At 49.3% G+C, this 12230-nt stretch overlaps 1 protein-coding gene across 6 annotated transcripts in view; it reads left to right on the forward strand.

Annotated features, from left to right (window-relative positions):
- The window catches only part of RELL2 (RELT like 2), a 19741-nt gene continuing 7511 nt past the window's right edge, over positions 1–12230 (forward strand). The window contains exons 1-6 of one of the 6 annotated variants that reach the window (XM_083624760.1): positions 1–86; positions 1262–1507; positions 5607–5823; positions 9246–9311; positions 9400–9472; positions 10393–10581. In XM_083624760.1, coding sequence (XP_083480886.1) covers positions 1439–1507; positions 5607–5823; positions 9246–9311; positions 9400–9472; positions 10393–10581 — 614 coding nt within the window. In that variant the 5' untranslated portion in view covers positions 1–86; positions 1262–1438. Of the gene's footprint in view, positions 87–1261; positions 1508–4654; positions 4745–5606; positions 5824–9245; positions 9312–9399; positions 9473–10389; positions 10582–12230 lie in introns of those variants that run through there. The other 5 variants (XM_083624758.1, XM_083624759.1, XM_083624761.1 and 2 more) reach the window with 5 other exon arrangements.

The raw sequence follows: 12230 nt of genomic DNA on the forward strand, positions 1-12230 counted from the left end.
GCAAGTGTGAGATAAAGTCAGCACACTTCCTTAAAGCTAACTGCGCCATGGGGCCAACTGCTGCATTTACCCTAGCAGGAAAAGAGGTAAGAATATATTCCCTTTTCAAATACACATTTTTCTTTCATAGACAGAGAAATAGTAGCCATTTACCATTAGAAAAAAAATCCAATAATATTTGTAGGAGAATAGCCTTATTAGGACCAACTAATATGCATAGTGGGATGTGGGTGGCGCTGTGGTCTAAACCACTGAGCCTAGGCCTTGCCAATCAGAAGGTTGATGGTTCAAATCCCCCACGATGGGGTGAGCTCCCGTTGCTTGTCCACGACTGGACCTAATGGTCAGGGGTCACTTTACCTTTACCTAATATGCACAGTGTGTTATGCGGAGGCACACTCTATTGTCTCTCAAAACAGACAGATGCCAACAAGGACCAACTGAAATCACAAAATAGTGAGGGGTAAGCCACTTGAGTTTTCCAGAACACACCTTCTTATTGAAAGTTTGCTTTTTTAAAAAACAAAACAGGGATGGGGAAGCAGAGAAAAAACTGGGCATGCTAAGAAAGCTTCTCTAGTGTGTACTTTTAACAGTGTTTGAGACAGAGTGTAGGAAGTACTCCACAGACTTTATCCTGTGAGATACATACATAACAGATTTCAGATTGCACCACCAGTGGCTATTAGCACAAAGAGGAATTATGGATGTGTAAACATCGTCAGAAGTCATTTCATGTATTGAGTGTTATTCCAAGGCTGGCTTCAGCCGATCATGGCTCTTCTTCGGAGAACCTAGTGCTGCTCTTACAACCTCACAATCTCCTCCTAACTTTACAAGTCCTATATTGATAAAAAGCCAAAGGTTGGGGACACCACCATGTGACAATTCATGTGCAGGAGGGTCCCATGGATGTACAATGGCAGCTGAGAGTTGTGGTGTTTGGGGAAAAGAAGAGTGAGCACATTTGGGGGTGGGAAGGGGTGCCCTATGCTCAGCAGATGGAAAGAGCATTGCACTCAGCTAAACACACGAACTGTTGTTTGTGGGACTCCAGTTATTAATTTAAAAGGTTTCTGAAACAGACTGGAGATGAGAAAAAGAAGAGCAGATTGAGGGGTCGATGTGGTCAGGCCCTTGCAGGGTCTCACACTTCTACACAGGCACCAATGTCAACAACCCCCTGTCCCCTTTCTGCTGCTTCCCTTCCTTCCTATTTCCACCCTTCACTATTCCCCCCCCCCACTTCCCTCTGGCCCAGAATCAGAACTATGATGGTGCAGAAGTAGAGAAGGAGCTGCTACTGCCTTCTCTCTCTTTCACCTCCAGCTCTCTTGCTGACAAATGAGCAGTCAACAGTGTTGATGGAAAGCAGCAGCAACAGCCAGGGGCAATGACAGCCTGTTTGAGCCCACTGAAGTGAGAAGTGGACACACAAATGTTTTGCCTGAGGGCCAACAGTGTCCATATTTTTGGACTTGCGCAGGGGGCCATTCACAATAACAAGGTATTAACACAGATATATCAGCATTGGTAAGCCAAATAGTGCATACAGTGTGATTTTTAAAAAAATCTTTGGTTGGATTCAGTGTGCAAGTGATAGCTCTCAACCTCTGGAATAACTGTAAATCCATCAATTTCATGGAGCAGTCTGTCCCTTAAGTTTGCTTGTTCCAGTATGGCCAGTCAGAGGTAACTTACAAAGTGTCCTGGGAAGCTGAAATGAGCACAAAGGGGACATCAGTAAATATATATAAAGTTAAAACATAGGCTGAGTACGGAGGTTATATGTGGCTTTCTGACTTCAGACTTCTGGTGAGGGCTCATATAACTGAATGCTCCTCCTTTAAAGGAACACTCCTATGGCAAGATCCCTTGGAGGAGCAGCTTAGGATGCATCAGATCTCTGGCTCAGTCAGCATTAAGTTCCCAAACCCAGCTCAGCAGAAGGTTTGCCGGCATAAGTTGCTCATCCTTTTGCTCCTGTCAGCCACTTCTGGAGCCGGCTGTATGTCCCCTACCCCTCTCCCCCAAAGAGCATTTAAACTAAGCTCCTTGGAGTGCAGCAAGACCAGTGCCAGAAACTTTTATTGTTGGTTGACTCTTGTTTTGCTGTTCATTTATGTACCTGATCAATGAATAGCATTTGCTTTTGTTTTGTAATGTTGAATTTATTCTGTATTTGCCAAATGGTCGATTTTGTCATTTTTTAATTCACTGGCACATTCTGTATTTTATATGTTTGAATTTCCATGCTCTGTATTTCATTGTTTTGAATGTTTGCTGTAAGGCGCTTTGGGCACAGTTCATGATTGAAAAGCTGCACATAAGTAAATCAATCAATCAACCCTGGCTCAGCTGGGGCTCAGCCAGTGGAGCTAAAGTTGCTTCAGCTGAGGCCAGTTTAGAGAGCTTGCCAGGAGGAGGTGGGGCTAGACTAGATGCTAGCCAATTCAGCTCAGTCTTGGAAACTTTGGATAGAATACTATTTTAAAAGCTTGTTTTCCCTCTTCCGGGCTTAGTCAGGGAAACAGCTGTGCTGCTGAAGGAGTTTGGATCTGGTGTAACTTTACATTCGCATAAATTGCACCAGTTTGCTTTACGCCAGATGCTTGAGGGATTGCTCCCCAAATCTGTGACTGTCTTCACACTCCTGTTTGCTGTGTTCTCCCTGCATTTTCCAATGTGGGCTTTTAAATCACAAAGCTATCCAAAATGCATATGTATCCAGCACTTTGTTATAAAGTACTGCTGTTTGATGTGTTTCTCAAAGCAGCTTGACAACAACTGGAGTCGTTTAGCCATTTTTATTTTGTCTCTAGACAAGTTATCCCTGTTCCATTAACAACTTCTAGTGTGTACTAAAACAAATTTGACATTAATGAAGCTCTGCTGATATGAAGTTATAGTAATAATAATTTATTATTTATACCCCACCCATCTGGCTGGGTTTCCCCAACCACTCTGGACAGTTTCCAACAGAATATAAAAACACAATAAAACATCAAACATTAAAAACTTCCCTATGATGAAGAGTTTGGATTTGATATCCCACTTTATCACTACCCTAGGGAGTCTCAAAGCGGCTAACGTTCTCCTTTCCCTTCCTCCCCCACAACAAACACTCTGTGAGGTGAGTGGGGCTGAGAGACTTCAAAGAAGTGTGACTAGCCCAAGGTCACCCAGCAGCTGCATGTGGAGGAGCGGAGACGCGAACCTGGTTCCCCAGATTACGAGTCTATCGCTCTTAACCACTACACCACACTGGCTCTCCTAAAATGTCTTCTAAAAGTCAGATAGTTTGTTTCCTTGACATCCACTACTGAGAAGACCCTCTGCCTGGTTCCCTGTAACCTCACTTCTCGCAGTGAGGGAACCGCCAGAAGGCCCTCAGCGCTGGACCTCAGTATCCGGGCAGAACGATGGGGGTGGAGATACTCCTTCAGGTATACTGGACAAGGCCATTTAGGGCTTTCAAGGTCAGCACCAACACTTTGAATTGTGCTCGGAAACATACTGGGAGCCAATGCAGGTACTGGTATTTCAGGACAGGTGTTATATGGTCTCAGTGGCCACTCTCAATCACCAGTCTAACTGCCACATTCTGGATTAATTGTAATTTCCAGGTCACCTTCAAAGGTAGCCCCACATAGAGCGCATTATAGTAGTCCAAGTTGAGAAGTTGAAGTTGATATGACTTGAGAAATGCACTAGAGGAGTGGGGTACAACACACTTTGCTGTGCTCTAAGGCAAGCAATATGAACACACAGTAATTCCCTCCACGTGGGAAACTAGCATTCCAGGGAGATGTTTGGGGACTACAATTCCCATCATCCCTGACCACTGGTCCTGTTAGCTAGGGATGATGGGAGTTGTAGTCTCCAAAACATCTGGAGACCTGAGTTTGCCTATGCCTGGCTTAGAGTACGCACCGGCAGTGTGATATGATCCAACCCAGACTTGGCCTTAACAGGGTCTGGAAAGCCTTCCAGTTACTGAACCTGATGCCGAACCTCAGAATATCAACGTTTCAGCGGGGTCACATGGTGACAGGCCTTCCCTACTCTTTGCTAGCTCTCGGGCCATCCCTCCAAAGTCTGTGTGAAATGGCTCCTAGAGGCGCTTTGGCAGCTGCTGCCTCTCTCTCGGTCCCCAGACGGTGCTCTCTCAGCCTCTCCCCGGGCCCCACCCGGTTTCTGCCTGAGAGATTTCTGGAGAGGTTGTGGGGAACCCGGGAGTCATAGTCGAGCCCTTGTGCTGAAAGGCAGCAGCAGCCCGCCATGTGCGCGGCTTGCCAGACAGGCGTCAGGGATGCTGCGAGTGGTACCCGGCCTCGGAGTTGCGGGGTTGCTAGGAGACGGGAGGCAGAAGGAACAGCCTCGCGGGAAGAAGGGCGCTTCAGGTGCGCGCCGAGGCGGTGGCAGCGCGTCGCTGCTTCGCCCGCTGGAGGCGCCCGCGCCATCCGAGGGAGCGGAGGGGGCAGCAGCGCCTAGTGGCCCGGGGAGAAGGATTCGCCCGCCCGGCTCTGGGACGCTCTTGGGAGGAGGCTGAAGCCCATGCGGATTCCGGGGAGGCCCGGCTGGCGCGCACCTCGCCAGGAAGGTGCGCGCGATGCTCTGGGCTCCTGCGCGCGCGGAAGGTGCGCGGCCAGCTGGGGGCCGCCTGGTCGCTGCTGCGGCAGCCGGAATGCGCTCCGCTGAGCGCTGACTTGGGCGTCCGGGGAGGAGAGCCTCCTTGTCGGCCGTGAGTATTTCGGACCTGCAGTGCCTGGAAACCGAGAAGCAGGACGAGGGGAGCGGCCGGGGGCGGGCGGGGGGTGGGGAAAGGTGCTTGCACAGGAGGAAGAGGAGGAGGAGGAGCAGGGAGGGAGCCGTCGCGCCTCTCCGGAGCGAGGTTTGTGCTGCAGAGGCAGCGGCAGTAGTGCGACACCGGTCGTGTCCTTGAGAAGCATCCTCCAGCCCAGCGGCGGAGGTGGAAAGAGAGACCCAGACGGACAGATTGAGAAAGAAAGAGAGAGAGGGAGGGAGGGAGGGAGGCCGGGGATGCTTCGTCCCGCCGAGAGCGGCCGCGCGCTCGCAAAGGCTGGCGCCGTGTCCTTGGAAAACCTCTAGTAGGGGAAGGAGAGAGGGAGGGAGGGAGAAGCAGGGTTCTGGTCAGGGAACCGCCAAGGCAGAAACGGGAGGCATGAGGAAAGGCATTTCTCAAGTCAAAGCATCTCAAAATGGAAGCAGGACGTTTCCTAGGGAAGCAGCAGCAGCAGCAGCAGCAGCAGCTCCTCTCTCCCGGGGATCTGGCTGAGAATCCTTGCCCTTGGACTGCTCGTCCTTGCGCCTGACTTCTGAGGCAGATGGCTGCGAAAGACCCTTGGTAAAATCTCCAGGAACCTCTTTCTGGAAGTCAAGCGAAACCTCCCTGATAAACTTTCCGCAACCCCTCAGTAAGGCTTCTCACCCGAGGGGTGCTTTTCGATTAGTGGGGGAGCCCAGGAAACAGGGAGCTGAGCCCCGGTACCTGCCCAGGGCACCTTGGCGCCACTGGCCTGGGTGGGCAACCAGGCACGTGGGCACCTGCGGGCCCTGAGCCATGCGCGCTCCCTCTCTCGCAGATCCGAATGTCGGAGCACAGCAACGACGAGGGGGAGGACGATGCCGACCACCAGCACAGCGTTTCCATGCTGTTCCTGCTGGTCCTGGTCTTCTTCGTCATGGGACTCGTGGGATTCCTCATTTGCCACGTCCTGAAGAAGAAGGGCTACCGCTGCCGGACATTCCGGGATGAGCTCGACTCTGATAACAAGGAGTCTCTGACCCAGCTGCAAGATGGTGAGTAAAGGGGGGGGGGGCAGAAGGAAAGCAGCGAGCGGGGGTCTTCTTTCTTTCTCAGCACGAGGCTCCCCGCCACCCGCAGGCGCAAAGCGGTGTTCCCTCAAGACCAAGAGTTCGCCAGCCCTGGGCTAGCAAATAATGAGTTGGAGAAGGGGGCATGGAGAACTCTACATTTAAAAAAGCATCACTATTTTACCCCACCGGTCTAAATTCTGCGGGTGCAATTTGCTGGAGGGATTTAAGTAATTATATGTGGGCTGCTTTCAGAACAGCCGCTTCATCCGTCTTGACAGCTCCCATCCTTTTAGGTTTTGTGACTTTGGCTTTGCTCTGCTCAGCTTCGCTTTCACCTATCATGCAGCCCAGTCTTATTCACGTTTTTTCTTGCTGTGTTCGATGGGAATGACCCAGATCTGAGCTGAAATTTCCGGATCTAAGCAAAAACGTTACTGGTCTCCCTTCCCTCTTCACCAACTTTGCAGCTCATTTGCACGTTGCTTAAAGTCACCTCGCTAAATTGGAGCTAATAGCTCATATTTAATAATTTGCAAAACTGTAGCCTTGGAATAATGCCAGCAAATACTAGATCGAGGCAAGAGGTTGAATCTCTTGGTTCAAATCCCTGCTGAACCATAGCCAAATGGATAGTCATCCCTCTGTTGCTGGAATTTATGCACAGAGGACAGCAGGATAGCTCAGCTGGTAAGAGCATGAGACTCTCGATCTCAGGGTCTTTGGTTCGAGCCCCATGTTGGGCGTAAAGAATCCTGCACTTGATGACCCTCGCGGTCCCTTCCGACTCTATGAAGACCAAGGGTTTAATAAGCCAGTGAGAGACCATACTTCTCCAAGCATCTTGTCCCAGCCTCATGCCAAATCAACTGAAGCACATAGGAAAATAGGACCAGAATATCATGGTGGGTTGCATGCTAGAATGAGGGGCATCTGAACTTAGATGGGTGTGAGTGGTTTTCATTATTTTATCCTACCTTTGTTCAAGGAGCTCAGAGTGATCTTTCCCTGCATCAGTCTATTCCCCCAAGCAACCTTGTGAAGTAGGTGAGAGGCTAGAAGACTCGCCCCAGATCAGTCAGTGTCCTTCATGACTGAGTGAGGACTTGAACCCAGGTCGCTCCACCACAATGGTTTTCTTGAACTGAGTGGCAAATAATATTTAGGACTCTGAATCAAGGTGGGATGGAGGGCAACAACAGAAGAGGAATACTGCCTTTTCTGGCAGCTACAGCAAAACTCTTTCTGTACAACTTCAATTGAAGTTGGATGACGAAGGAGGAAGTGGCGGCTGCTCCATTAGGGCAAATGGGGGCACTGCGCCATCGACCTCAGTCTGCCCTCAACCAGCCCCAACCTGCCTGCCCTTCTTGCATCCTGTCCAGGAGGCAGGCACTGCCTTTTGACTTCCTCCTCCCATGGCTCAGGGCTGCTCTTGTAGGACTCAGTAGGAAAGAGGGCGGGACAAAATTAGAGGGAGTTGGCTCTGCCTGTCATTGGCCCTGCCTCTGCCTCCTGCTTGAGTCCCTGCCTTCCACCTGACCAATCGGTGGGTACCAGCCACACCTGAAAGCAGGATGTTCCAGTGGGCATAGCTCACTCCTGCGACAAGGGCTGGTTTTGATACCTCATTCTTTTTTCAGGCCAGGAATGTCCTTGTAATGGGATGCCTGAAAATTTGATGTGTGCTCTTGGCTATTATGTCCCTCAGACTTGCTTGTGATTGCGACCTGAGCCTCATCGTATGTGATGCATCTATGGGCATTTTGGGGCCACATTTCTGCTATTTTCCAAATGTGAGAGGGAGGGAGGATAGGTAAAGATGAGCAGGGAAAGAAAAATAAAAGCTGTAGTAGTTAGTTTTTATTAGTTTTTCATCAAGGTTGCATTCTACTTTCACCCTAAAGAGCTCAGGTGGCACACATGAATTTATCCTCACAACAAAGCTATAAAGTGGGCTAGAATAAGAAATTGTGACTTGCCCTAGTAAACATTATGGTTGTGAGAAGATTTGAACCCAAATTTCCCTGCACTTCCTGTGCTGCAGAGCGGCATCAAAAAGACTGTAGCCCCGTTGTTCTGAAGGGCATTGTGGCAGCCTTAACCTTGCTACAGAGTTTTGTCTTTTGTAAATGGCCGTTTTCCATTTATCAAGTAGAAACACACAATTATTGAGCTGTTTATAAACAATCCGGGCTTGGCTTAGCTGTTCTACATCTACTAGAGAGATGTCAGGTGGCCAGGAATGCAAAGTTTCAAGAGTTTGCGCATGGCTTCTGTCGAATTTAGATTGCAAAGAAGAAGCAACATTTAAAAGAGATATTTATCTTTATAAGTAATTGTTTCTAACAATTGCCACATTGTGTAGAAGCAGTGGGTTGCCAAGAAATACAGATATTCCTGAGGAATAAACACAGGGACTGAAATGTGTGGGGAAGTGACTGGCTTCTTTGACTGGCACCCCTGAGTTTGGGAGATTCAAGTCAAATTATATCAGGACGATTACGAGCAACTGCACTGCTATGTGATCTGCTAGAGCAGGGCTGGGGAACCCTTTTTCTGTTGAGGATCACATTCCCGCAGAGCTAATCTGTCAGGAGCAGGGCCAGCAAGGTGAAGCAACCGCCTCAGGCGGCAGGATCCACAAGGGCAGCAGATTTGGCCTGCATGGAATGCATCACCTTCTGCCACTGCACTGGAGGCCGGATCTGTGTCTCCTCAGCAGCCCCCCACCCCATGTTGCCTCTACAGAGGCCTCTTGGCGAATAGGAGGCCCTGCTGCTCTCCCCCCGCCCTTGTTCCATGGCAGGGGCATGCACATCATTTTGTGGCTCACCTCAGGTGCCAAACTGTATTGGGCTGGCCCTGGTCAGAGGCCACATGTGGCAATGGCAGGGAGCGACAGAGCCACAAATGGTGTAAGGAAGCTCATTTTCTCTGTGTCTCCTTGTCCCTGCATGAAATCAGGCCAAGGGCCAAGGGCTGCTTGTGGCCACAAAGCCCCAGTAGCTTGTTGGGTGGGACAGGGCTGCTAGGTTAGCTTCCTAATTCACTGTTGCTTGCCAGGGCAGAGGAAGCAGAGAGATTGGCACAGTGCAAATGCACCAGCTGGGTGTCAGGTTGGTTCCGCTGATGGTTTGCACTATGCCAACCTCCAGCCCCCTTGCCTCTCCTTCTTGATAGTACCTCACCTGCTGGGAAGCTGCAGTAACAGCTGGGGTCCCACCCAGCAAGCCATTTCTGTTTGCACACCTCTGTTAGAGAGAACAGCTTCCCAGGTCACTTTTGCTGAAGCACGGGGCTAGCTGTTCCTTGAGCATTTCAGGGTTTTTGATGCTGTTTAGAGATTTATCCCGTCACAAGAGTTCCTATGTTTCTTCTATCACTGCCATATCTTTTCATTTCAGATGAAGATGAGGAGCTGAATGAGGACACTGTAGAGAAGATAGTGAAGTGCATCATTCAGAATGAAGGTAAGGCTTAACCTTGGTTTAACGGTTGGGAAGTCCCTGTACATGAGGACCTGGCTGTGACACATTTCTTCTTTCTCCCCTTTGTTAGCAAATGTGGAAGTCCTGAAGGAAATGCTGGGAGATGGTGACGCTGATCTCCCACTGCCGGTCCCTGTGCCCAGGTGAGGACAGGGTCCAGGTGCACCATAGTGCCTATCACATCTTGGGAATCTCTGCTATGCCATCCTTCCTTGAAGACTGGGCTAGAGGTTAGCTATCAGCGAGGAAGAGATGGAGAGATTAAAGCCCTTGTCTCTGTGCTAGAAAAGGGCAAAGGGGAAGTCCAGTCTTGAATCCCTGGAGTTCATATGGCTCCCTCAACATTTCATTTCATTACAGTTCAGGTTGTTTTTGGTTTCTGAGGCAGAAAAACCAAATGGGGTCTTCCCTTCCCAGTCCATGCTGGGATTGTATTGTGGTGGATGTGGGTAGCGCTAAACCACCTAGCCTTGGCTGTAAACCACCAAGGTTGGCAGTTCAAATCTGCTTTGCTCCCTTTGCTCTGTCCCAGCTTCTGCCAACCTAGCAGTTCAAAAGCACATCAGTGCAAGTAGATAAATAGGTACTGCTGTGGCAAGAAAGTAAACGACATTTCTGTGTACTCTGGTTATCATCACTGTGTTCTGTTGTGCCACAAGCGGTTTAGTTCTGCTGGCCACATGACCCAGAAAGCTATCTGTGGACAAACACTGGCTCCCTCAGCCTGAAGTGAGATGAGTGCCGCAACTTTGACTGAACTTAACCATCCAGGGGTCCTTTACCTTTATATCTTTTGTACTGTGGTGGTGGTGGGGGTTGTGTTTTTGTACCGCTCACATTTATTTCAGTGGAGCCTCCTTAGGAGAACTTCCTGGTAGATTGAACTCAGTGGGTCACATTTGTCTGTGTGAATCTCAGAACCTCTTGTGCTTGTCTCATGGTAATGTGCTGGTCACGCATTGAGGGTTGCATCCTTCTGTTTAGATTGAGTGGTTTGGGGCAATTATGTTCTGAGTTCAATGACTGTTGTGGCAATTAGCTTCTGTTCTCTTTTCTCCAGCAGCCTCTGCCCACATCGCAGCAGCCAAGATGCTGGCCTGCCCCATCACCACACGGTGCACTTGGGCTCAACGCAAGCCCCTTGCATCCACTGCAGTAGGAAAAAGAGGCACCCGCTGCATCGACAGGGCCGATCCAAGGAGGGCAAGGGCAAGATGCACCCGGGGGAGACCACGGTCTTCTCTGTGGGCAGGTATTTATCAAGAGACAGGTCTTTCTTTATTTCCACGCCATCCTTCATTTTACTAGATTTCAGCATAAAAACATAATGCAACATCTTGGAAATCAATGTAAAGGGAGTAGAATAAATGCACTTTGCAATCCTTCGGTTGGGAGAAGGCATTCACCATAGCAGGTGGCAGGGCAGGAGCGAGGTGAGCAAGGGTGCTTTCTTCAGTTGTTTTGTTTTTACATTTTCCCTCTCCTAACAAACGGAGGTTTTTTAATATTAAAAAAGTTAGAATATTTGTAGACTGCACCCTCAAATAAAATATTAAGTCACTGGTACAATAAAAGGTATGAGTGCAATAAAACATACCATAAAATAATAATAAAATGACTGGCCCATCTTGGAAAAAATCCAAACAACTATGTTGTTGTCGGCACCCGTCTCTCTCAGGAGACAATGGAGGAGTGCAGCTTTGGGGGTGAGGCCAAACTGTTAGAAAGTTGCAGAGCCTGCTGTGGTTGTAGAGACTGATACAGGAGAGACTTTTTTTTCCATAACTGCTCGCCCCTGCGTTGTTTTTGCTGCGTTTGCAGCACCAAAGTGACCTCTCAGGGGCTCAAGCCTGTGCAATGGGTCTGGAGGTCCTGGGCTGCCCAGACGACAAGACTCCCCCCCCCCCCCGGGAGCCTTGCTGATGTGGTCCAAAGGAAAACATTTGGCACCAGCTTGTCTGCAAGAGATGCCAGAAGGAGGCATACAAGACCCCATCCAACCTCCTTAGGGAATCCACACCAGCTTTTTGTAGGGTTTATATAAACAATAACTATGCTTTGGTGGGAACTGAGACACTCTGACTCCCGAGCTAGCATAGTTTGATCTCCATTTTGGGGGCGTGTCAGGATGTGGTCAGGTGTTGGATACTTGAAGCTGAGCCTCCCTCTGGTCCTCTGGTCCAGCTCCTTTTTGGTCTTCCTAATGTTGGTAGGGCCAGGAGTACAGAAGTTTCCAGAATGGTGAGAAAGTGGGAATCCAGCACTGCATCTCCCTCCTCCAAGGTCAGAATTCTTGGCCTTCCAGGGGCCACGGAATTGCAGGGCCAGGCATACAAAAGGCAGCAGCAAAAGGGAAGAGGACACATCATTTCTCACGTGGTGAAAAGGAAACTTTCCACACCAAAACCAATTTGTTTTGAATAAGGTGTTTAATAAAGACACGGTAGAGGATCCCTTGAATGGGACCCCCTCCAACGGCTCATCTAGTGCCTCACAACACTGAGCCCACATGAAGAGATTTGCCGTTATTCTTAGTGAGCGAATGGTGCTTGCCTTGGCTCCATGAGAGAGAGTGTATTTATATTCTCAGCTAGTTTATTAGGCATACTTGTCAGATGAAAAGTGAAAATAAACCAAAGACAAAGAGTGAGGGGGTCAGAGCACCAGCTTCATGAGTAGTGTCTGATGGTTTGACTTGGAAGTGTTGCAGTTTTAGCCTCTTTCCTGAGTCTTTGAGGAAAAGATTTAAATGATGTGGGAAAGGGCTCCCTAACTGGTTTCCACAGGGCTCATGTTCAGCCTTTTCTTCCCATTCAAACGTTCGCTCCTTTTCCTTAGCATGTTCTTCTAATCCAGCATCCGTGGGGAGAGTGAGAGGTGGACACCAAAATACAGGAATAA

This window comes from Podarcis filfolensis, assembly GCF_964270895.1.
Source record: "Podarcis filfolensis genome assembly, chromosome: 7".
Lineage (NCBI taxonomy): Eukaryota > Metazoa > Chordata > Lepidosauria > Squamata > Lacertidae > Podarcis > Podarcis filfolensis.